Source organism: Lipotes vexillifer, unplaced genomic scaffold (genome assembly GCF_000442215.2).
Source record: "Lipotes vexillifer unplaced genomic scaffold, Lipotes_vexillifer_v1.1 scaffold98, whole genome shotgun sequence".
Lineage (NCBI taxonomy): Eukaryota > Metazoa > Chordata > Mammalia > Artiodactyla > Lipotidae > Lipotes > Lipotes vexillifer.
Genome location: NW_006799611.1, coordinates 1,803,407 through 1,825,703, shown reverse-complemented (window position 1 = coordinate 1,825,703; position 22,297 = coordinate 1,803,407). Strand labels below are relative to the sequence as shown.

General features: G+C 54.4%; 1 protein-coding gene across 1 annotated transcript in view; it reads left to right on the top strand.

Moving 5' to 3' along the window:
• The window catches only part of ENG (endoglin), a 28,866-nt gene extending 7,651 nt beyond the window's left edge, over window positions 1–21,215 (top strand). The window contains exons 2-15 of the mRNA XM_007471742.1: window positions 339–481; window positions 9,045–9,185; window positions 12,012–12,177; window positions 12,884–13,049; window positions 13,351–13,480; window positions 13,921–14,095; window positions 14,329–14,471; window positions 16,956–17,093; window positions 17,316–17,354; window positions 17,867–17,983; window positions 18,542–18,793; window positions 19,811–19,869; window positions 20,840–20,964; window positions 21,091–21,215. Of these exons, the coding sequence (XP_007471804.1) occupies window positions 339–481; window positions 9,045–9,185; window positions 12,012–12,177; window positions 12,884–13,049; window positions 13,351–13,480; window positions 13,921–14,095; window positions 14,329–14,471; window positions 16,956–17,093; window positions 17,316–17,354; window positions 17,867–17,983; window positions 18,542–18,793; window positions 19,811–19,869; window positions 20,840–20,964; window positions 21,091–21,215 (1,919 nt within the window). The remainder of the gene's footprint in view (window positions 1–338; window positions 482–9,044; window positions 9,186–12,011; window positions 12,178–12,883; window positions 13,050–13,350; window positions 13,481–13,920; window positions 14,096–14,328; window positions 14,472–16,955; window positions 17,094–17,315; window positions 17,355–17,866; window positions 17,984–18,541; window positions 18,794–19,810; window positions 19,870–20,839; window positions 20,965–21,090) is intronic.
• The last annotated feature ends 1,082 nt before the right edge of the window (window positions 21,216–22,297 follow it).

The following is a 22,297-nucleotide window of genomic DNA, read 5'->3' as shown; positions in this document are numbered from 1 at the left end:
AAAAATTTTTTAGTATAAGTATATCCCACGCAATGTTTGGGATATACTTATTCTTTTAAAGATATTCGTTTTTTTAAATTTAACTGGGTGTCTTGCATTTTATCTGTCAGCCCTACACCTACTAGCACTGTGACCTCAGGCAAGAGACTTTGCGTTTCTGAGGTTCAGTTTCTTCATCTGTGGAGTGGGTATAATGATATCCACCTTGCAGGGTAGCTCTGAAGATGCAATAAAGCCCTTCACCAGTGCCAAGCACCCAGTAGGCATTTGGAAAGTGGGAGCAATTGTCACCACGTTGCTCTTAAATGGCCCACTCTCTGCCTGTGCTTTCCCAACAGGTCTTGCAGAAACAGTCTATTGCGACCTACAGCCTGTGGACCCACAGGTGACATACATCACCAGCCAGGTTTCTGAGGGCTGCGTGGCTCAGAGCCCCAATGCTACCCTGGAAGTCCACATCCTCTTCTTGGAGTTCCTAAAGGTGAGTGCCTGATGGCAGGGTCAGGTGGGGACCCAGCAGATGGCCCAGGGCCGATGAGATGAGGGGAACTTTTCCTTGTGGCTGTCCCTGGGACAGTGGCTGAGTCCTCACCAGGGCCCCTGCCAGGAGTGTGACTTCGGCATCTCATCTCACAGGGCCTGTAAGGGGTGGCATTTCTGGGGCAATCTTCTGGATGCCCACACAAGACCCTGGTGGAAAGGGCTGTATTTGGCTGGCAGTGGAGTGGAGAAAAGCCAGGCGAGCTGTAATTCATGTACCTCCAGTGATGGGGAGCTCACTGTTTCTCAGTGACACGGCTCTGCTCTAGGCAGCTTTGACCTTGAGACAGTGCTTCCCTCAGTTGAGCGCAAATCTACCTCCCTGGAATGTCACTCATTGAAGATCTTGTGACCCGTCCAGGCAGCCCCCCCAGAGACTGGAAGCCGGTGATGTCACCTCAGAGACCATTCTCCCCCCACCAAGAAGGTCCACCATGAGTTTGTCTAAGTCCCTCTTGATAATAATAACACGTTTATTGAGCACTTACTATGTGCTAGGTACTGTGCTAGGCCTGCTAAGTACCAGGAACAAAGTTAAGCACCTTTCGTGTATTAAACCTCCTGAGGGCCCATCTGTCAGGGTCTGTTTCCCCACTTTTTGGAGGAGAGACCTGTGGCAGGCTGAGAGAGGTGAAGCGACATGCCTGAGGCCAGAGTTCACTAGATCCACCAGACTCCAAGCTAGGCCGTCACCTGGGTCTCCAGTGGATCTCAGTGTTCAGCCGGCGCCTGGCCTGCCCGGGCTGGCAGCCACACCTGGCCAATGTGGCCTCAGGTCCTGATAGCGATTTAGTGGTGTCGGCTCAGGGTGAACTTGTGGCCCCCAAAACTGTTAGGTTGCCCTGCACTTGTGCAGTGATAAGACAGTGCCAAGACCACCAATATCGGGGGGACTGCTCCCCACCACCCTGCCTGCCACCAGGACTGTGGGTCTCGATAACCCCCAAGCCAAAGATAGCGCCAAACACACGTTGTGTGGCTTCCATAGCCATTGTAATTTTTTTCAAGTTTGCTAATTATATGGAAAATGAGATTGTCCTCCGTAAGTTCATTATGTGTGTTCGGATGTTCAGGTCTCTGTGCCTCGCCTGGGTGGCACTGGGACCCCCCCAGCCCCAATCACTCAACAGTGAGCCAGTGTCAGAGAAGGCTCCTGGCCAACCAGCCAGGTCTATTGGAGACAGATGTGCAGACAGACAGCCAGGACCCAGATGACTGGTGCTTTCTCGGGGGGCGCAGGGCAGGGATAGGCCAGCTGCTATGGGATTAGGCCGGGCTTCGTGGAGGAAGTAGGAACACTAAGAACGGCCAGAGTTCATGGAATGAAGGAGGCCGTGGGGAAGAGCAGAGGATAGAGTGAACGCACAGGCAGGAAAGTGGGACTCACTTGAGGCCGGCATGTGATTCACTGCATCGTGAGCTTACAGTTCACCTCGGGGCAGGGCTGGGGAGATGGACAAGGCCCCGTTGCCATAGTAACAGGTTCGGTCTTTATCCTGTGGGCAGTGACAGTCGTTGGAGGGTTTTTAGGGGCATGACAGGGTGCTGCTGTAACATGTCATCCTAGAGCTCATGACAACAGAATCTCCCTGTCGCACTCTGCCTCTTCCAGAGAACTCAGTCCATGGAGTGTCCGGCTTTTAACTCAAGGAGTCAGGCTGCAGGCTCCAGGACCGCTGGGCCTGTTTGTTTGAAGGGGTGATGGAGAGAGCCAGGGTTCGGGAGATGGGGTCTCCAGTCCTGGATCCGTCACTGGCCAGCACCTCGTATTGTGCCTGGCATGCAGAAGGGACTCCTCCCCACGCTCCGATAGACACACACTTCTTGGGCTAAGGGACTCACCGAAGAATCATGGAGTGGCAGAAGCTGGCCCAGCGCCTGGAGTATACCAATGACTGTTTGTTGAATGTATGAATGAATGAATGCACTGCCATGTGACCTTGAGGCCAGTGTTAAGAGCATGGGCTCTGGAGCCAGGCAGTCTTAGAATTGAACCTTACCCCCCACCACTTACAGCGGCTCGATCTTGGGCCACCTCTCCAAGACTTGGTTTTCCCTGGGAAACATGGAGGTGATAATCGTACCTAGCTCACAGGTGGCTGTGAGAATCCAGTGGGGTAGCACAGGCAAAATACTGAGCTCGGGCCTGCCCAGAGCCACTCTCGATGTTCAGTAGCTCTGCCTGTTGTTATCATAACGTCTCCTCTGTGGGCTCCGTGTCTCCCCCGTCAATACCCTCATTCGGCTGAGCACGCTACAGTGTGCAGCACATCTTCACGCCAGTCAACTAATTTGATCCTCATAGGTTGTTGCTACGAGGCGGCCGAAACAGGGACCATGAATCCATCTGCAAAGGGGGAAGCTGAGGTCTAGCCTGACGGAGCTGGGTGCTCCTGGCTTCTTGCCCCAAGGGTCGAGCCCATGATCCCACCAGATCTACTGCCGTGACAGCGAAAGACCCGTGGCTTCCCTGGGAGACATCTTCCTCCCCAGGCGGCCCCCAAGAAGGGGGTCTACAGCCCAACAGTCCCCCTCAACCAGTCCTCGCCAGGTGCCTGCTCTGTGCCCAGCCTGTGTTGGGCATTGATGGTGCAGAGAGAAAGCAGATCTGGCCCTTGCCCTTGAGCCACTCACAGGGGAGGCAGAGGTGGGCACTGGCATCCCTGGCACCAAATGATGGGCTCGGCAGCTGCGGAAGGGGATGCAGGGGCCTGCTGGCCCCGGGAGAATGATCACTGAGTGTGGAGAGAAGGAGGCATTAGGGAAACGACTCCCAGTGTCTAGCCAGACCGAGAGGGGAGTCAAGGGCATTCCAAGCAGAAAGCACTGTGTGAACAAAGGCCTAGAGGCAAGAAACACGAGCGGGCAGCAGTGGCGTGGGTGGCGACTGTCTCAGCAACGGGCCCAATCCCTCCCAACCTATGGCTGCCACCTTCAAACCCTGGCACAGAGAAACAGCTTTCCCCTGCATCCCCGCGTGGCCTCTGAAGCCTCAGATTTCCTGTGGGTGGGCGGCAGATGAGTTGTGGCAGCCAAGAGCCTCGGGGAAGAGAGGTTCGGAGGGGTGTGTGTGTGTGTGTTGGGAGGGTTTGCAGACAGATGAGGGGGCCGCTGGGCAGGGGCTCTATCTTGCTGGGTCCCCGAAGGGCAAGCTGGAGCCTGGATTCCGGGAGGGGGCCCAGGGTCACATCCTGACCTGCGGAGACAGGAAACCGGCCTGGTGTCTCAGCAGTTCCCGTCAGGCCGACTACATTGATCTGCTGTCCTCCTAACAAACCCCAGGCAGCCAGAGCTGAAACAGCCTCTGATTCACCCCACTTCTGGGCAAACTCAGGGAACTGACGATGCCTTGCCCACCCCCAAGCACACAACTCACGGGGCTCTGGCACTGACTCTTTCCTGGGGAGAGGGGCAGACAAGGCTGCTCGGGCAGAGGGAGGGCAGGGGGCCACGGGTTCCCCCAGACCATCCTGGGAGGCTGTGAAGGGCTGTGGAAGGCAGTGCCGCTCTCAGACCTGGGCAAGGGGCCCCTGCCTGACACCCAGAATTTGCAGCCCCTCTCTGGACCTTTTCCAGTTGCATCTCCCCTGCCCCGGGTGGCGAATCTGCCGAAGGGACCTGCATCCCTCCCCTAGTCCCTACCCTGGGAACCAGGACTCCAGAATTCCCTGCCTAAATGCGCTGGGCCTCCTCCCAGGATTGGATGGGTCTCTTTCTTGTCCTCTCCTCTAGAAGGGGCACTGCACGGCTGGGGTCAGCTCCCGGAGACCTGAAGGCTGGGTGAGGTGACTAAGGGTGGACATTGATGGTGCAGAGAGAAAGCAGACCTGGCCCCTGCCCTGTAGCCACTCCTGGGGGAGGCAGAGGTGGGCGTCAGCAGCCCTGGTACTGAGTGATGGACTCAGCAATGGGGGTCACAGGTGGCTGGGAGGAGTGAGCATGGCAGAGCTTGGGCATCCAGGCTCGTTTTCCACACGTGTCCATGTGAAGAGAAGCAAGGTGGGCTGGGGCCAGGGGCTGTCATATATGTTCTTGTGCCAGGCCTTGCAGATATTAGGGGCAAGCTTGGTGGAGGGGCATGGGCTGGGGGTCAGACAGACTAGACAGGGATTGCATCTGCTCTCTCAGTGCTGTATCCCCAGTGTTCAGCTCAGGGTCAGTCCAGGTACTGGGTGGATGGATGGATGGATGGATGAGTCGGTGGGTGAATAACGGAAGGAAGGGGAAGTATACGTGTGTATAAGCATTTGCCTATTGTCCATCCCCAAGAGGTTAGTGGTGTCACTGACAGTTTGCGGGTGTTACTCTTGTTCTCTGCCAAGCTCCTTGATGACAGCCTTGTGCCTTCTTTCCTGTCCCCCTTTGACAGCATAGAAGCCCCAGGCTGGGCCCAGTGCTGGTCTCTCAGACCAATGAACTGGGGATGTGGGGAGAACATGGGCTGACCAGGGACCCTCAGCTGGGGAGAGGAGCATGCCTCTCCTGGGTGTTCTGGAAACCCACCCTGTAGCCACCTGGCTGGAGACCATGACTCCCAGATGCCACTGGGAGCCCCAGGAGGCCAGATGGAACGTCACTGAGCCCAGCTCCTCCCTGCACAGATGGGGAGACTGAGGCCCAGAGAGGGGAAGCTGCAGGGTGGTGTGGCCGAAGTAGGTCCCAATTCCAGCTAACTGCTACCCAGCTCTAACGCCAGCCTCCTCAGCCCCCAAACCATGGCACTCCTCTGGATGAGCGGGCAGGGAGAGAACTGGCGGTAGTGAAAGCCAATCTATCAGTACTACCATGGGCACTGGACAACCCACTTTGCAGGCAGAATCTCACTGAATCCTCACAAGTCTATGAAGTGGGTATATTGTTCAGCCCATTTTCCAGATCAGGAAGCCGAGGCCCAGAGAGAGGAAGTAACTGCCCAGGGTCACAAGCGAATGACTGAGCCCGGGTCTGAATTCAGGTCAGTCTGGCTTTGACCCCCTTCACCCGTTACCCTGCCTGCATGTGCCGTCTGAGTCTGCTGGGGTGGACAGAGGACGGCTGGCTCCAATCTGGCCGGCTCCAGTCTGGCCCTCGGAGTGGGGGGGCTGCAGGCAGCCCCAAGGCTCCACTCCTAGAAGAATTGCTGGAAGCGACTTTCTATAAGTGGCTACTAGCACTCAGGACCTCCTCACCGAAATCTCCCCTTCCCGCCACTGACTGCTGAGCCAACAATGGCATCTGTGGGACACGGGCACAAAAATAGAAACATGGTCTCCCGCCCACTGGCTCAGGGAGGGGGCCAGGGCAGGCCCAGGCCGGCCCAGGTTGCAGAGCTAGGGGAGAGGGCTTGGCTGGCCTGCCCACCTCGGCTGGGCTCCCAGAATTCCCAGGATGACATTGGGAAGACTGGGAGCTTGAGGTGGGGGGCAAGGCAGGCCCCTTTCTTTGCCTTTGGGCTCCAGGCTGGGAGGGAAGAGGGAAGTCGGCGTGTGAGTTACCACGGTGATGAGTCAGGGCCATGGGATGGAAATGTTTGCTGTGGAAACCCTGACTGGGTTTTTCTGGTAACCAGCTGGCCTTCGGCTCGGCCCAGGGGCTCAGAGACCCCAGGGAGCCCAGCCAGCTGAGTTTCCACATGACTCGCTTGCTGTGTGGCCCTGGCCCCTGGCTGCCCCTCTTTGGGCCTCAGCCCCCACCCCCTTCCCAGCCCCAAACTCTACAGGGAGGGACTTGGTGACAACTGAATGGGAGAATTGGTATGTGAGCCCTGGGAGCACAGCCAGATGTCATGACGAACGTCACCAAGCTCCAGTGTCCTAACCCCCTCACCCTCAGCATGACCCGACCCTGACCTCTACTTCTCTTTTTTAACTTCCTTTATCCTGAGCCCCACCTGGTTTTGGTTCCCAACCCTGTCCTACTCCCATTTCACAGATGGGAAAACTGAGGCACAGAGAAACTGGGACAGTTGCAGAGTGGCAGCAGGAACTGATGTTTACAGGGCTCTTTCCTCCCAGCTCAGGGGCTGTGCTCCCAGTCGCTCTGTCACCTGCAACGCTCTCGGCCTGCGGGTGCCCACCCAAGGGCAGAGGAGGGATCTCCTCATTTGCAGCAGCCGTGGCACCTCCAAACCATGGGGCCCATCTATTCACCATGTATGGGTCTCAAGGTCTACTCCTCTGTGGGAGGACAGACAGATGGGACTGGACAGTGATAACTGTGGGGCAGTCTGGGGAGCGGCAGGATTGAGAGGAAGGACACGGCCCAGGTGAGCTATCCAGGGGTCCAGGCACCCACTCTGGCACCAGGCTGATGTGCACTGGGCGCCTGACTTCATCACTCACCTTGGCATGTGACCTCCCTGTCCCCGATGGCTGCATCTGTGAAATGGGAGAGTACCTGACCCTGCTTCATGAGAGCATGCGCAACTTTCACAGCACAGGACCGGGCACAGATTAGGTTGAACCACGTGAAATTACTGATATTTGATTGTTGTTTCTTTAAAAGCTTTATCGTGAAAACAGTTGCCTGTTTAAAGTGTACAGTTGAGTGGTTTTTATCAAATACACAGAGTTGTGCAATCATATTCGATTGTTCAAGCTAATAATACATAGGCAACTAAGGTAAGGAAGCTGGGGTGGGTGCATTCTTGATGGTTCAGACAGGTCAGCAGTGCCCGGGCCTTTCCTGACACCGCGGAGGTGGGTCTTCCTTCACTCCGGTTAATTTCGAGTACTGATCACAATCCTGGAACAAAATGTCCGTTCTGACCTTTAGATTGGTGTTTCATATTTTACCAGAATATGATATTAAATCCAGTATTTAATTCTTCAAGTGTTTAGAATGCATAATATTTTTAAAAATTGATGAAACAAGATATTTCAAAATCCAAAATTTATAAACCCATTAGAAAACATAAATTAATCAAAAATGTGAACTTATACAAACATAAATTTGAGACATATCATTCTACTATAAATTAGCATAAAAGTGATTATTCAAAAAATAAGCAACCTAAATAGCTCACTAAAATGAAAAAAATTATTTATGAAACATTGAAAATGAAACATTATTTGCTTTTTTGTTGTTGTTTCAAAGAGCAAACTTACAAAGAGTGATTATGGTGTCATTTTTAGGTAACGGAAATATTTCTGGCAGATTTTTCCAGCAGCTGAAACACTCTCTGGCTCTGTGACATCAGTTGGGAAAATGGCCCGGAGATAATTAGAAGTTAAATCTAAAAACTTTCCACTGATGTCTTCATCTTGAAATATCTGTCTCCTTTTTGATAAGTTTGAGGAGATTTGGGGAGGGTCAGCTTTTTGTCTCTTTGGAGAGACTGTCAGCTTTTGAGAGCCTCTGGAGTTTGTGTTTCAGTCAAGTGTTTCCATCTATCTGTCTTTGTCCTCGTGAGGACGGGGCTTCTGAGGCCTATACCTGTCTCAGTTTCAGGAGTCACCTGTTCATACTCCATTGGTTCAGAGAGTCTTTGAGCAGAGCAGGGGTTCTTCTTTCGATAGAAGCTTTGCCTTGTGGATTGCTCTGTTCTTTTTCTTCTTGAGAATAAGGAGGTATAGAAAAACGTGATGGGACAGGATAGCGGTTGAGAGTAGAGGCCTGCCCAGGTCCAGATCTTAGCTCCATACTTACTTGCTGTGTGATCATGGGCAAATGACCTCACCTCTTTGTGCCCCACTTCCGCCTCTGTGAGTGAGAATAACAATGGTACCTACCTCTTCGGGTTGTCGTGGGGATTAAGTGAGTCAATGTGTAAAGCACTTAGAATAGTCCAAGCACTTAGTAAGCACTATATAAGTGTGAGGTATTAATTATTGTTGTTGTCGTTGTTATGAAAGCATTCTAAATGCATACACCATGATCAATTAAATTTTTTAATGCAGTCGGTACCTCTCAAGACATAAATGATTTCAACTTACATTTCTTATAAAATATCAAAAATAATGGTATTACTCAACAAAATATGAGTATTTAGTACTTTAAAATAGTAAAGCAAACAGGAATACTGCAAACTGGGGAGGGTTTGATGCCTCAACGCTGTTGCATAGGGACAGAAAAAGGGCACAGGGTACTCTCTAAGTCACACAGGCGTTTGCAGGCCTGGTACACAGCAGGTGCTCTGTGGAAATAATAAACCTCAACTGACTACTGGATAAAGTTCAGGTTCATTGCATTTACTTATTTATTTTCATGGAAAGGCATTTTATTTGAAATATAGCCGTGTGTACATGTCAATCCCAAGCTCCCAATCTATCCCTCCCCGCTACCCTTAAAAAAACATCTCCTCGGATTTGCTGGGACTCATCTCCTTCATTCGTTCAGCAAATATTTTCTGGGTACCTCCTGAGGGCCAGGCACTGTGCTGGGCTCTGGGAGACAGGAGTGGACAAGCTGGGCAGGGAGAATGGAGTGGAAGCTTACAGTAAATGAGTCGTCACTACTGATCTGGTGGCACAGCCTGTGCAATCTGACTGGTCTCTGTATGTGTCTCTCCCCTGCCCCCGTTCCAGGAGGTGTCAGTGCTGGAGCTGACTCTCCAGACATCCAAGCAAAATGGCACCCTGCCCCGAGAGGTGCTTCTGGTCCTCAGCACTAACAAGACCATCTTCCTGAAGTTGCAGGCTCCGGGAATCCCACTCCACCTGGCCTACGTGAGTGTGTTACCTCCAGCCCCAGCCTCAGGCACGGGCCGAGGGAGGCTCCTGCTGTCCACCTCTGTGGGCCAGGGTCCCCTGCTTCACGTTTTCATTCTGACATTATTCACCAGGGCCCTGCCTGGTGAATCCAATGGGTCCCTGACAGGGAGAATGCAAAGGGCAACAGAACCTGGGATAAAGAGCCCAAACCTGGAGGTGGGAATCAGGTTGATGTGCAACCCTGGCCAACTCCAATCTCCTCCCATAGCCTCAGTTTTCCCATATGTGCAGTGGGAGAACTGAGGATAGTCCCATAAAATAACCTTGTCACTGTCTTTGAGAAAGTTACAAGACATAAATTTGAAAATATTTAAGTGCAGACGAAAAAGGCCAGGAAGAAACCTAACAATGATGGACTTCCCTGGCTGTCCAGTGGTTAAGACTCCACACTTCCAATGCAGGGGGCACGGGTGTGATCCCTGGTCAGGGAACTAAGATTCTGCATGCTGCACGGAGTGGCCCAAAAACCAAAACCAAAACCAAACAAAAGAAGCCTAACAATGCGTTATCGGTAGTTATGGGGAATTCCCTGGTGAAAAACCAAACAAAACAGTACTTATGGCTGTGGAGTGGGATTCGGAGAGATATCTGTTTTGTTCTTTAAACTTTGTTGAATTTGCAAGATTTGCCATAATTAGCATGGCCTAAGTTGGAGAAAAATTATTTTTAAAAAATTCAGATAGTAAGTGTCAGACACATCCACCAGAGAGAGGAGGTCCACCGTCCGGGACCCACAGAGAGGAAGGTTCAGGGCTGGAGGAGGTGGGGCGGACCTCGGCACTGGCCCCTCCACAGGGAAGGCCTTGGGAGGTGATCCCCAGATGCGAGCAGCTGTTGTTTACAGCCAGAGAAAGCAGAGGGGAGGGAGCCAGAGCCCGGGGGAGAGCAAAGATAACAAATGGGAGAGAGACACAGGAAGAAAAATGGTAACGGAAAGAGGGCGTGCCTGTTGTGAGAGGAATAGACAGACTCTCAGCGAGACCACAGAGTTCCAGGAGCGGGAGAGAGGAGCTGGGGGCCTGAAGAGAGGCCCAGATCCAAGGCTGCCTGGGAGACGGGCCCAGACACGGAGAGAAGTTGAGGGGGTGCGAGACTGGCGGCAGGGGCAGCACAGAGGCAGACGGGGCTGGCCAGCCCGGACGCCCCTGGGAGGGAAGTTGCGAGCCTAACGAAAGCCAACCAGGAGGGCAGAGCCGACCGACCCCACGCGGCACATCCCTCGGCTCCCAGTGCGGGAAAGCGAGATCCTGCCACGGCTCCTCCTTAATCTCGACTCTCCCCTTTCCCCTTCCCATTCCCGGACGCCCTGGCGGCCCAACCCGGGGATCTAGGCCCGGCGGTGGGGCTCCGGGTGACGCACGGCCCATGAAAAGCGCCCGCCCGCCGGGCCGGAAGGTCGCAGCAGCCGCCGGCTCCGACCTCCGCCAAGCCTTCCTTCCCCCTCCCCCCGACGCTAAGAATACACGGCCGGGGGGCCGGGCCCCCGCAGCCGGAGCCGGGACGCTGCTGGAGGGACAGAGAGCCTCACGGGGGCGCAGGCCTCTGTGCCAGACCCAGCGCCAGCGCCAGGAGACTGACAAACGCCTTGCTCTTTAATCCCTATTACATCCCCATTTTACAGAGCTGACCCTGAGGGTCAGATGGGTAAAAGCACCCCCACCCCCAGACTCTCCAGCTCTAACCCACTGCCCCAGCCCTTCCATGCGGGCGGGCGCTGGGTTCCTCACCCAGGTGCTCATCGCTTTGCCGCCCTGTTACAGTCCTGCTCCATTCCAGGTGGACCATTCTATGGTGTCTTGCCTATTGCCACTGTCAGGCAGTCCCCCTTAGTATCTAGCCTGAAGCCCTTCTGCTGCTGCTGCTTCAGCGCAGTGCCTCTGGCTTTGGAGACAGATGGAGAAGGAACTCTCTTGAGTCTGTGGCCCCAACAGCTTCCTCTGAACCCTTTGACTTCACCAGAGCACCTACACCAGGAAGTCTTTCCTATTTCCTTCCCCAGCCCAGCAGAGTCTCTCCTGAGGCGTGGGCAGTGGAGGCAGTGAGGTGCTGGAGCCACCCAGATTCTCATCCCTGTCCATCCAGGGGACGTGTTCTGCTCCTTTGTTTCTTATTAAATAATATCCTCTGTCTTCTGTTGTTTCAAATGACTTGAGGCGTGACTAGTTTCTGGATGGTAAGATCCCCCAGAGCAGGGACCACCCTGTTTGTCTTTCATTCGTTCATGTATTCATCCATTTCTTCTCTCTTGCCTTCTCCCTTCCCACGTGCAGGGAGCACCTGCCATGTGTGCCAGGCATCAGGGAGAAGCTGCCATGTCAGGATCCCAGTGCTGGGCCCAAGGCCCGGCACGAACTTAGACAAATATTTCTCAGTGCCTACTATGTGTCAAGTCCCATGCAGGGGTGGGCGAGGCAGGCGTTGTCCCTCACAGACCTTAGAGTGTGGGGGAAACAGGCAGTAACCACAGATGTCGTAAGTGTGGGCTGAATGAGGATGCCTATGGAGGGGTGCGAGGATGATGTTTGGACAGGTGGATGCACGTGGATGTGTGTCCATCCAGCTCCCCAGGTGTAGAAAGGAGATGGGCAGATCAGGCTCTGGGGGAGCCCTAGTCAGGGGACTGTGAGCTGACTTCAGGTCCACCAGCCTCAGCACCCTCAGGCCTGGCCTCCTCTGCTCAGCCAAACCGCTGCCTCCTCAGATTATCTCCTGACCTCCTGCATGGGACAGAGGGGACTCAGGCCCAGGAACAGCACCCTGAGCCTTCACATATCTCCCCAGAACCCCAACCTGGTCATCTTCCAAGAGCCCGCAGAGGTCAACACCACGCAGCTGCCACCCTTCACTACCAAGGGTGAGCTCCTCAACTGGGCGGATACAAAGGGTCCCATCACCTCTGCTGCGGAGCTGAACAATCCCCAAAGCATCCTCCTCCGTCTGGACCAAGGTCAGCTTCCCCAACAGCCTCTCTGGGTTCGGGACTCGGCTCTGGAGGAATGTGAATTCCTCTGGCTCATTCCTCGGATGTGGACACTGAGGCACTGAGAGGGGATGTGATTTGCCCCAGGTCACACATAGCAAGTCAGTGTGCTCTTAGGACAGTGATTACCCCTTCACCAAATATGAGATTGAACCATGTGAAATTGCTGCTATTTGTCAGTTTCTTGAACTACAAAAACAGCACTTTCTTATTTATTGTGTACCTACTAGGCACCAAGCACTATGCTAGGCATTTGGGGACTCTGTGGGGACAGACCCAGACCCTGCCCTCCTGGAGCTGGCACTGTGGTGGGGAGATGATAATAAATATGTACACAAACAAATCCTATAATTTCAGGTCATGGTAAATTCTACAAGAAAGATAAAAGGGGGATGATGTGCTGGTGGTTGCAGGGCTGCATCCCTAGCATATGCCATGAGTTCATACCTTAAATTAACCCTGTCTTGACAGATGAGGAAACAGAGGCCAGGGACTTCCCCTGGGTCCCTCTGCTGTAAGTGGTGGAGGGGTGATTTGAACCCCGGGCCTCCCATGCCCCCCACTCTTTGCTGCTCCATCCTGCCTGCCCCACCGTTTCTGTGGCTGAGGGTGGGCCTCTGTATTAGATGCCAGGCTGCTCAAGGAGGAGACATAAGTGCGCTTGTCTCCGCAGCCCCGAGGTCACCGTCTTCCTGCAATCTGGAACCCCACAAGGACATGGGCCACACACTCGAATGGAGCCCTAACGCCCAGGCCTCCGTCCGGGGCTGCCGCTTGGAAGGTGTGGCTGGCCACAAGGAGGCGCACATCCTGAGGGTCCTGCCGGGCCCAGAGGCCTGGTAAGGGTGCCCGCCCCGCCCCTCCGGCCCCACCCCCTATAAAGCCCCACCTCTGTCCAAGCCTCAGCCCCGCCCCTGACCTGGTCAGAGTACTGTCACCCCCGCCTATCTCGGGGCCCGCGCATTTCTTCGTCCACCCCACGGACCCACGACCGACCAGGTTAAGAGCACAGCTGCTGCCCACCCGACCCCAGCTCTTGTCCCTGCCCTGCAAGTCCAGGTCAAGCAACAACCCTCCACACCCCATCCCCTGCACCCTGCACTACTGCCCGCTCTGATGCGGGGGTCTGTCTCCCCACAGGCCCCGGACAGTGACCGTGAAGGTGGAGCTGAGCTGTGCTTCGAGGGATCCCGACGCCGCCGTGCTCATCCTTCAGGGTCCACCCTACGTGTCCTGGCTCATCGACGCCAACCACAACATGCAGATCTGGGTGAGACCCCATTCAGGTCTCCTCAAGGCTCCCCAAAGAAAAAAACCAAACTCCCTGCACCATCACCCCAGCCCTGAGCCTTTATACATGATGATCCTTCTGCCCCCAACCTCTCCTGCTGTGAACTATCTATTCTTCCTTCAGACCTTCACCTAGATGCTACCTCCTCCAGGAAGTCTTCCATGATCCCTTAGGGAGGCCCCTAACCCAGCCCACAGGGTCAGGAAAGTTTCCTGGAGAGGTGAACTCCAAGCTGAGTGGAAAGACGAACAGGAACCAGTAGATGAGGGGAGGTGGCCCAGGCAGGGGAAACAGCAGGAGCGAAGGAGAGAGCAGGATCGAGGCCTGGCAGACCCTCACTGGCCTGCAGGTGCCCCCGCCAGGCTGTGCGCCCCCTGACTGTGTCTGTAGCTCCCTGCTCTGCCTCTCTCTGTCATTAGACCACTGGTGAATACTCCTTCAAGATCTTTCCGGAGAAGAACATCCGTGGCTTCCACCTCCCAAACACAACCCAAGGCCTGCTGGGGGAGGCCCGGAGGCTCAACGCCAGTGTAGTAGCGTCCTTTGTGGAGCTCCCTCTGGCCAGTGTCGTCTCTCTGAGGGCACCCAGCTGTGGTGAGCACCCGGCTCCCTCCCTCGCCCCCCTCCCTTCCCTTGCCCTCTCCTTGGATCTGTAGCCATGCCCAGCTGCTGTGTGTGCTGGGCAAGTTGCATCAGCTGGTCGGAGCCCCATTTTCCTCATCTGAATCTCAGGGACACTGAGAGTACCTAGCTATAGAAGTGCTTAGCGCTTAAGAGCACAGCGAGCCCGCAGTGACTGTCTGCTGGCTGCCTCTGCTGCCCTGCAGGCAGTGGGCTGCAGCCCTCACCCACACCGGTCCAGACCACCCCTCCCAAGGAGGGCTGCAACCAGGAGCTGCTCCTGTCCCTGATCCAGCCCAAGTGCTCCGAAGACGTCATGACTCTGGTACTCAACAAAGATCTCATCTCGGTAAGGGAACTCCTGGCCTCCGGCCCAGCTGACTTGGGCAACTGGTCCTTCCTCTAGCCCAAGAATCTTGGGGTCCTAATCCAGGCAGGAGGACAAATCATATCCCTCGGCAAGCGTCAGTTTTTCCACTTGTAAAATGGGGTTAATAACAGTCCCTACTGTGTGGTGAGAATTACATGAGGTCTGACAACCCAGCCAGATGTGGAACAGTAAGTGCTCAATAAATAGATACTAGGTAGTCGTCATTATTAATCCTAAATGGAGGCTGAGCTGAGTGGCCACTTAGAATATCTATACAGTATGATCTCTGCCTAATTGAAGAACAAAGATGTTTATTATAAAAATAACACAGGCTTTTTGAAATGTGGAAAAAATTAGAAGAAAATCTCAATCACCCCATCCAAAGACAATGGCTACCAACAATTTGGTGGATTTCTTTCCGGAATGTTTTCTCTGTGTATTTCTTATACAGTGTAATCATATTGGATGCAATTGTCTGTTTCCTGCTATATTCATTTAATGTATTTTTAAAACTTTGACATATGTACTTAATAATATCACTTTTTTATTATTTTTTTAACATTGATTTATTTATTTGGCTGCGCTGGGTCTCAGTTGCGGCAGGCGGGCTCTTAGTTGCGGCATGTGGGATCTTTAGTTGAGGCTTGCATGCGGGATCTTGTTCCCTGACCGGGGACTGAACCCGGGCCCCTGGAATTGGGAGCATGGACTATTAACCTCTGGGCCACCAGGGAAGCCCCAATAACATCACTTTAAAAGCACATCCAATCCCATGATATTGACATGCCATAATTAACTCCTCCTCCCTCGTTAGACATTTGGGTTGTTTCCAATTCTGTAATATTATAAATATGCAGAAAGTGTCATTGTGCATATGAAATTTTTCTTTAAATAGGATTATTTTCTTAGGATAGGTTTCCACATCAGTGAGATTGCTGGGTCAAAATGAGTGAATATCCTGGAAGTTTTGATACATGTTGCCAACCGGCTTTCCAATAGATGATTCCAATTTTCACTGCTGATTAATGAGAACACTTTGACTCTCTCTCTCCCCAGATTATTATTTTTTTGTCTAAAAAACTTTTTGCTGATGTGAGAGTGGGAGCACTGTGTTCTATTTTTTTTTTTTTTTTTTTTTTTTGCGGTATGCGGGCGTCTCACTGTTGTGGCTTCTCCCATTGCGGAGCACAGACTCTGGACGCGCAGGCTCAGCGGCCATGGCTCATGGGCCCAGCCGCTCCGCGGCATGTGGTATCTTCCCGGACCAGGGCAGGAACCCGTGTCCCCTGCATCGGCAGGCAGACTCTCAACCACTGCGCCACCAGGGAAGCCCTCTGTTCTTGTTTGAATTTCTATTTCTTTGATTAGTAGTGAGTTTGGGCTTGGCTTCGTGCGACTGATAATAGCCAAAGTCTCTGTGTGCGTTGTAACTTGGTATTTTTCTTGATGATTTTTATTAGCTTTTACATGAAGAGAGACATTTGTGGCCCTTTGTCCATCATTCTTATTGAAATAATCTCTCCCGGTTTGTTAGAGTTCTTTAAATTTTGGCCAGAGGGTTTTTTAATTTTTTGGACATTTGAAAACGTTGGGCCATCCTAGCTGGTCATCTTTTCCTTTGTGATTTTTTTTCTAGTCTTTCCGAGGCAGGAACTCTCTCTGCCAGAGCCTTGACAAGTCATGCATGTTCTCAGGGATTTTTTCGAATGACGTTTAACTCTACATCCATGTGGAAGTCTTTTGGGGTGTGGGGTATTGGGGCCTAGGTGAAGCTCCACCTGTCTGCGGCCCATCTCCCCCTCCTCCCTTGCCTCTGAGTGGCCAGACAGATGTCTGGGAGGTGGAGGGACCAGCGATGGCTGGCATTACTGCTGTCCTGTCCCAAGAGGTCTGGATGCATACTCTGTAATCCATCGATCTTTGAAACATTACACTCCAGTTAAAAAGAATGTTCTAGATCTATAGTATAAACGCAGAAAGATGTCTGTGATTTATTGTTCAGTGAGAAAACCAAGCTAAAGCATGAAGGACGGTATGATACCATTTGTTAAAGATGAGGGGAAAAAAAGGGACTTCCCTGGCGGTCCAGTGATTAAGATTCTGAGCTCCCACTGCAGGGGGAACTAAGATCCCGCATGCTGGGCAGCACGGCCCAACAAAAAGTAAAAAAGAAACCAACAAAGCCACACAATTTCTCTGAGTATATATGTCTGTAGAGAATAAAACACTCATGATGTCACAGATCTTATTGCTAAGCACAAAAGTGTTTGTCAAGTTCAGGAAAAGTAGTCTTAAATGGTGTGGGATGATGAAAAGTAACAAAAATGGAGAAGGGAGCAGAGGCATGGCTGTGATTTGGGACCCCTGGGGGGTGGTCAGTCCTTGGTGCTGCGGTGTGATGGACAGGCCCCCGGGAGCCCCATGCCTCCTGACCGTTCCCCCCACCCCCCACCCCTGGCCCAGACTCTGAGGTGCACCATCACAAGCCTGACCTTCTGGGACTCCAGCTGCCAGGCTGAGGACAGAGATGACCAGCTTATCTTGCGCAGCGGCTACTCCAGCTGTGGCATGATAGTGACAGAAAATGTGATCAGTAACGAGGTAAGAGCTGTGGTGGGAAAGCTATCAGGGCCGGCTTAATTGGTGCCCCCTGGATCTTCCAGGCTGAGGGGCGTTTGGGAGAGCGGGTGTGATGCTCAGTAGGAGAACAAGTTTAGCCATTGGTTGGTTCAGTCTCCCCATCCACAAAAATGGGCGCGTTGGGTGGGATACCCTCTGTGTTCCTTTCTGGCTCTGACCAGCTCCTTGGCTCTGTTCCTGCAGGTGATTGTCAACCTCCTGTCAAGCTCATCACCACAGCAGGTGAGATGGATGATCACCGTGCTAACCCATCTGGTCCAGGGTCCTGGGGTCCATTCCTGGCCTGGGAGGGAGCAGGCCTCAGGAAATTCAGGCCCTGATCCTGGCAAGCCAATGTGTCTCCAGCGTGCCTCAAGTCTCCCCTTCCGTGCAACGGGAGCAGTACTGTTTAGGGTTATGTTCTCAGCCTCTTAAGTCAGAGGGTTCGTGCACATATCGGCTGTGCGGCCTTGGGCAAATCACATAAGCTTTCTGGGCCCAAAGGTCCTGTTAATAGTGGCATAGGAAAGGATCCCCATACGGGATGAGCCGTCACTGAGATGATGCATGAAAAGCACTTCACACAAGTCTCGTGCAGAGCAAGTTCTTGATAAATATCAGTTTGGGGTGGGGGGTGGTTTAAGGTGGTGATGAAGGTCAGGCAACAACTCTGGACCATGACTCCTGCTCCCACCCCTTACCTCCCTGGCTGGGTGCCTCCCCGACTGACCAAGCCCCCCTCCCATCTCCCACAGAAAAAGGTGCAGTGCATCAACATGGACAGCCTCTCCTTCCAGCTGGGCCTCTACCTCAGCCCGCACTTCCTCCAGGCCTCCAACACCATCGAGCTGGGGCAGCAGGGCTTTGTGCAGGTACTGGACTTGACCTCTTAGGCCTGCCAAGGCCTGGGATTTCTCAGAGCCTTTCTTTTTTCTTTTTTTTTTTTTTTTTGGCGGTACGCGGGCCTCTCACTGTTGTGGCCTCTCCCGTTGTGGAGCACAGGCTCCAGACGCGCAGGCTCAGCGGCCATGGCGCACGGGCCCAGCCGCTCCGCAGCATGTGGGATCTTCCCGGACCGGGGCACGAACCCGCGTCCCCTGCATTGGCAGGCGGACTCCCAACCACTGCGCCACCAGGGAAGCCCTCTCAGAGCCTTTCTTTCCACCCAATGGAACTTGACTTCCCAGAGGGAGGAGGGAGCCCCCATGGTGCTTGGTGGAGGGGAGAGAGAGCACAGGCAGAGCTCAGACACTGCTCGGAATGTCCCCTCTCCTTCCTCATTTGCTTCCAGGCAGGCCTGTGACTGTCCTTCCACCGTCAAGGTTCTGGAGTGGGAACTCTAGAATGAGTCTAGCTTATTTCATGAGAACAGGCAGGGCGGAGAGTTAAGAGTAACTGACTGTGCCTCGTCCCCCTTTCTACCCATGCAGGTGAGCGTGTCCCCATCGATCCCTGAGCTCACGATCCAGCTGGACAGCTGCCAACTGAATTTGGGGCCTGACATGGAAATCGTGGAACTCATCCAGAGCCAGGCAGCCAAGAGCAGCTGTGTGAGCCTGCTGTCCCCGAGCCCTGGTGGTGACATGCGTTTCAGCTTTCTCCTCCGTGGCTACATGGTGCCCATGCCCACGACTGGCATCCTCAGCTGCACTGCAGCCCTGCGTCTCAGCACTTGGTCCCTGGTGAGTAGGGGCTGGGCTAAGCCCAGCTTCAAGGGTGGCTTCCGGGTCTGGAGTTTTCAGGAAGGGATGTGATAGACCATGAGGATGTGGGACCAAGACACAGCCACAGGCAGGCACGTGGCCTCTGGGTACCAGAGGCGCTCTTTCTGCCACCCTACAGCCTTCTGATGGCTGTGTCTTGGACATTGGTAGGATATGCAGCTGCAACCATTAGCTAGCTATCCATCCATCCATCCATCCATCCCACCCAGTCGTCTATCCATCTTCCCACTATCCCACCCAGTCACTCATCCACAGTCCTTCCATCAGCCCAGTCCCCCAGCCAGCCAGCCATCCTTCTACGATCCCACCCAGTCATACATCAAACCCTCCACCCAGGAATCCATCCGCCCACCCATCTATCCATGTAGTATGACCACCAACGTAATCTCAACAAACAGGAGACCTCAGGGAAGAGGGTTAGTACAAAGGACACAAAATTCTGATTTTCTGCACTTACTGGTCACGTTTCACCATCCAGTGGATACCTATTCTCAGACACTCAGCCCTGGACACACTCACACAGTCATCCCCAGGCCCTTGCACTCAGAAGGGTCTCCAGGATTAAAAGCCTCTCTGGTTGTATGAAGCTGGAGAAGCCCCTGAGGCTGCTCCTGAGTGGGCCTCTCCCCCAGCCACAGTGAGCCTGGGCCTCTGGGCTGACCTGGCTCCTCTCACCCAGGCATTCACAAGGGTGATGGATACAGTGCCCCCATAATCCTCACGGGAGTTGGGGCCCTCTCAGGAACTCACAAGAACCATTCCAGCAGCAGCCAGGGATTGTCTGGCGGACACCCTCCCACAGCACAGAACTGCCAGCACTTGCCCAAAGGCTGCCAGCCAGAAGGTGGTGGAGAGGGGGCTCAGAGTCAAGGCCCCAAGGTGGGCTGTGACAGGCCAGGGTCACAGAGGCAGGGAGTAAGCCTGGAAGCTGCTCTCGAAGGCTGTGTCACACACTGTGTACTCTTCCTCCCCAAGGACGTCCAGAGGACTGTCTCCACACGCCTGAACATTGTCAGCCCTGGCCTGCATGGTGAGTTATCTCTAAGTCTCTCCAGGGTTCCAGGGGCTGAGGTCAGAGTGGGGCACGATGGACGGCCCAGAGGGATGGGTGTAGGCACACAGTAGGGAGGACCCTGGAGAGTAGGGTCCACAGCTGCATCTTCCAGATGGAGAGCCTTTGTTCATGACCACCCCGTGGGCCCGGATTCCAGGCCTTTGGTTCTTCTTGATCCCAAGGTTGCTGGCTGACCTTGCTGAGGGGCGGGGGATGGGGCCTCCTAGGATGAGACTTGGGGCAGCACTGACCTCACCTTCCTTAAGGCCCCTAGTGTGGAGGGTACGCCTCAGCCCTCAGCCCAGCTCCCCCCAGCCTGGGCAGAAGAGTCCCTGACACTGAAGGCAGAGGTGGGAGAGGCATCTGCCTCTTTGCCATCCCACCTGGGCCTGGATGGAGCCCCTACACCCAGCCTGCAACCAACAGGGCAGGCTAATGACCCCATTGCAGGGATGGGAACTCAGAGGCCTAAGGGGAGGCTGCCTGGCCCATAGTCACACAGGAATCGGGAGTGTGGAAAGAGTGAAGGTTGGGAAAACCCAAGAGCAGAGCTGAAGAGCCCTCAGAGGTGCTCTGGCTTATCCCTACCATGGTATAGGGCTCAGAGAGGGGCAGGGACTGACTTAAGGGCACACAGCGGGACTCTGGACTCTCCGGCCCCTCACACTTTGCTCAGATTATACCATGCATCCTCCCTAAAAATGCATCTCTACCAGCCTTGGGAGGCAGAGGCATGGCCCAAAGGCCTGGCTGGGCCCTCTGGGTGGATGGTCATAGCAACCACGGCTTAGTGTCAGGCATGGGTGTGATGAACCCATTTGCTAGGTGAGGAAACTGGGGTTCAGAGAAGTCAGGGTCAGTAGCTGAGCTGAGACTGGCACCGAAACCTGTGCTCCTGGCCAGCACAACAGGGTCGGGGGGCAGGGAGGAGGTGGCAGTGCTGACCACAGCTGTCCTGCCCTTGGTTGCGCAGACAAAGGCCTCGTCCTGCCCGCCGTGCTGGGCATCACCTTTGGCGCCTTCCTCATTGGGGCCCTGCTCACCGCCGCGCTCTGGTACATCTACCTGCACACGCGTGAGTATCCCAGGCCCCCACGATGAGTGCTCAGGACCCCTCCACCACCACCTGGGGGAGCCCGGCGAAGACTCTGGGGGAGTGGGGAGCCCTGGCCGGGGCCCTGACCTCCGCCCCTGCCCCCAGGTCACCCCGGCAAGCGGGAGCCCGTGGTGGCGGTGGCTGCCCCGGCCTCCTCGGAGAGCAGTAGCACCAACCACAGCATCGGGAGCACCCAGAGCACCCCCTGCTCCACCAGCAGCATGGCGTAGTGCCCAGCCCGGAGTCCTGGGGCCCCCCCAGCCAGCCCTCGCCCAACAGGAGAGACTGAGCAGCCACCAGCTGGGACCCCAACCCCTCCACTCGAGCAAGGATGGACAAGGCCCTCTGTGCCCGCCCCTCCTGCCTCCCTCTCCAAGGCCTGCTGCCAGTGGGGGCACCAGCTTGGAACACCTTGGCGTCCCCCCACCCCACCACGAACCTTCAAACCCAGTGGGCCTGGGGTACGGCTGCCCAGCACCACGGAGAGAGAGTCCGCTGTGCTATATGTCCACATTGCTGTAGCAACCCAAGTCCCTGTAATTTTAACCTGGATCCAGTACTCAAGTGACGTGGGCTGGGCAGGAGCTGAGAACTCCAAAACGGACTCAGCCCGGCCCACCCAGGCCGACAGCGCCTCCTCCATGGAAACAGCCAGCCCAGAGCCACCCGGACCTGCTCCCATCGGCCTCTACATCTGGACTGGCCCAACTTTGGCGGGAGAAACAGAAGCCTAGCGGCGCCCGGCCTGGGAGTGAGTGGAGGAGCCTAGCTCCTCCCTGCAACTGTCACACAGAGACCCCCCCCACCAGGCAGCCAGGCTGCCTGTCCTGGGCCCACCCCTATATACTCACCACCAATAAATCAGACCATGAAACCAGTGCTGGGCTGGGCTGAGAGAAGGAGAGTGGCACCTAAACTGGGGTTGCGGGGGTGACCGTTCTGGGTTCAAATCCTGGACTTGCCACTTATTGGCTGTGTGACTGTAGGCAGGTCCCATGGCTTCTTTAAGCCAGGCACAGTTCCCTTATCTGTAAAACGGGTATGAGAATTTGCGATCACAAGGTCTCTCTGCGAGGAGGTCTGCAAAGTGGTGCATGGCACGTGGTCAACGGACATCAATCCATTCTTCTCATTTCACAGACAGGCCACCTGAGGCTCAGAGGGAGGGGGGAACTTGTCCCAAGCCACAAAGCCCAGGCTCCTACACAACCCAGTTCCTGTACCAGCCCCCTATTGTCTGCTGAGGGAGGGTCAAGAGTAGAGTCAATCAAATGTTCAGCCAATGCTTTAAAAAAAAAAAAAAAAAAAGTTA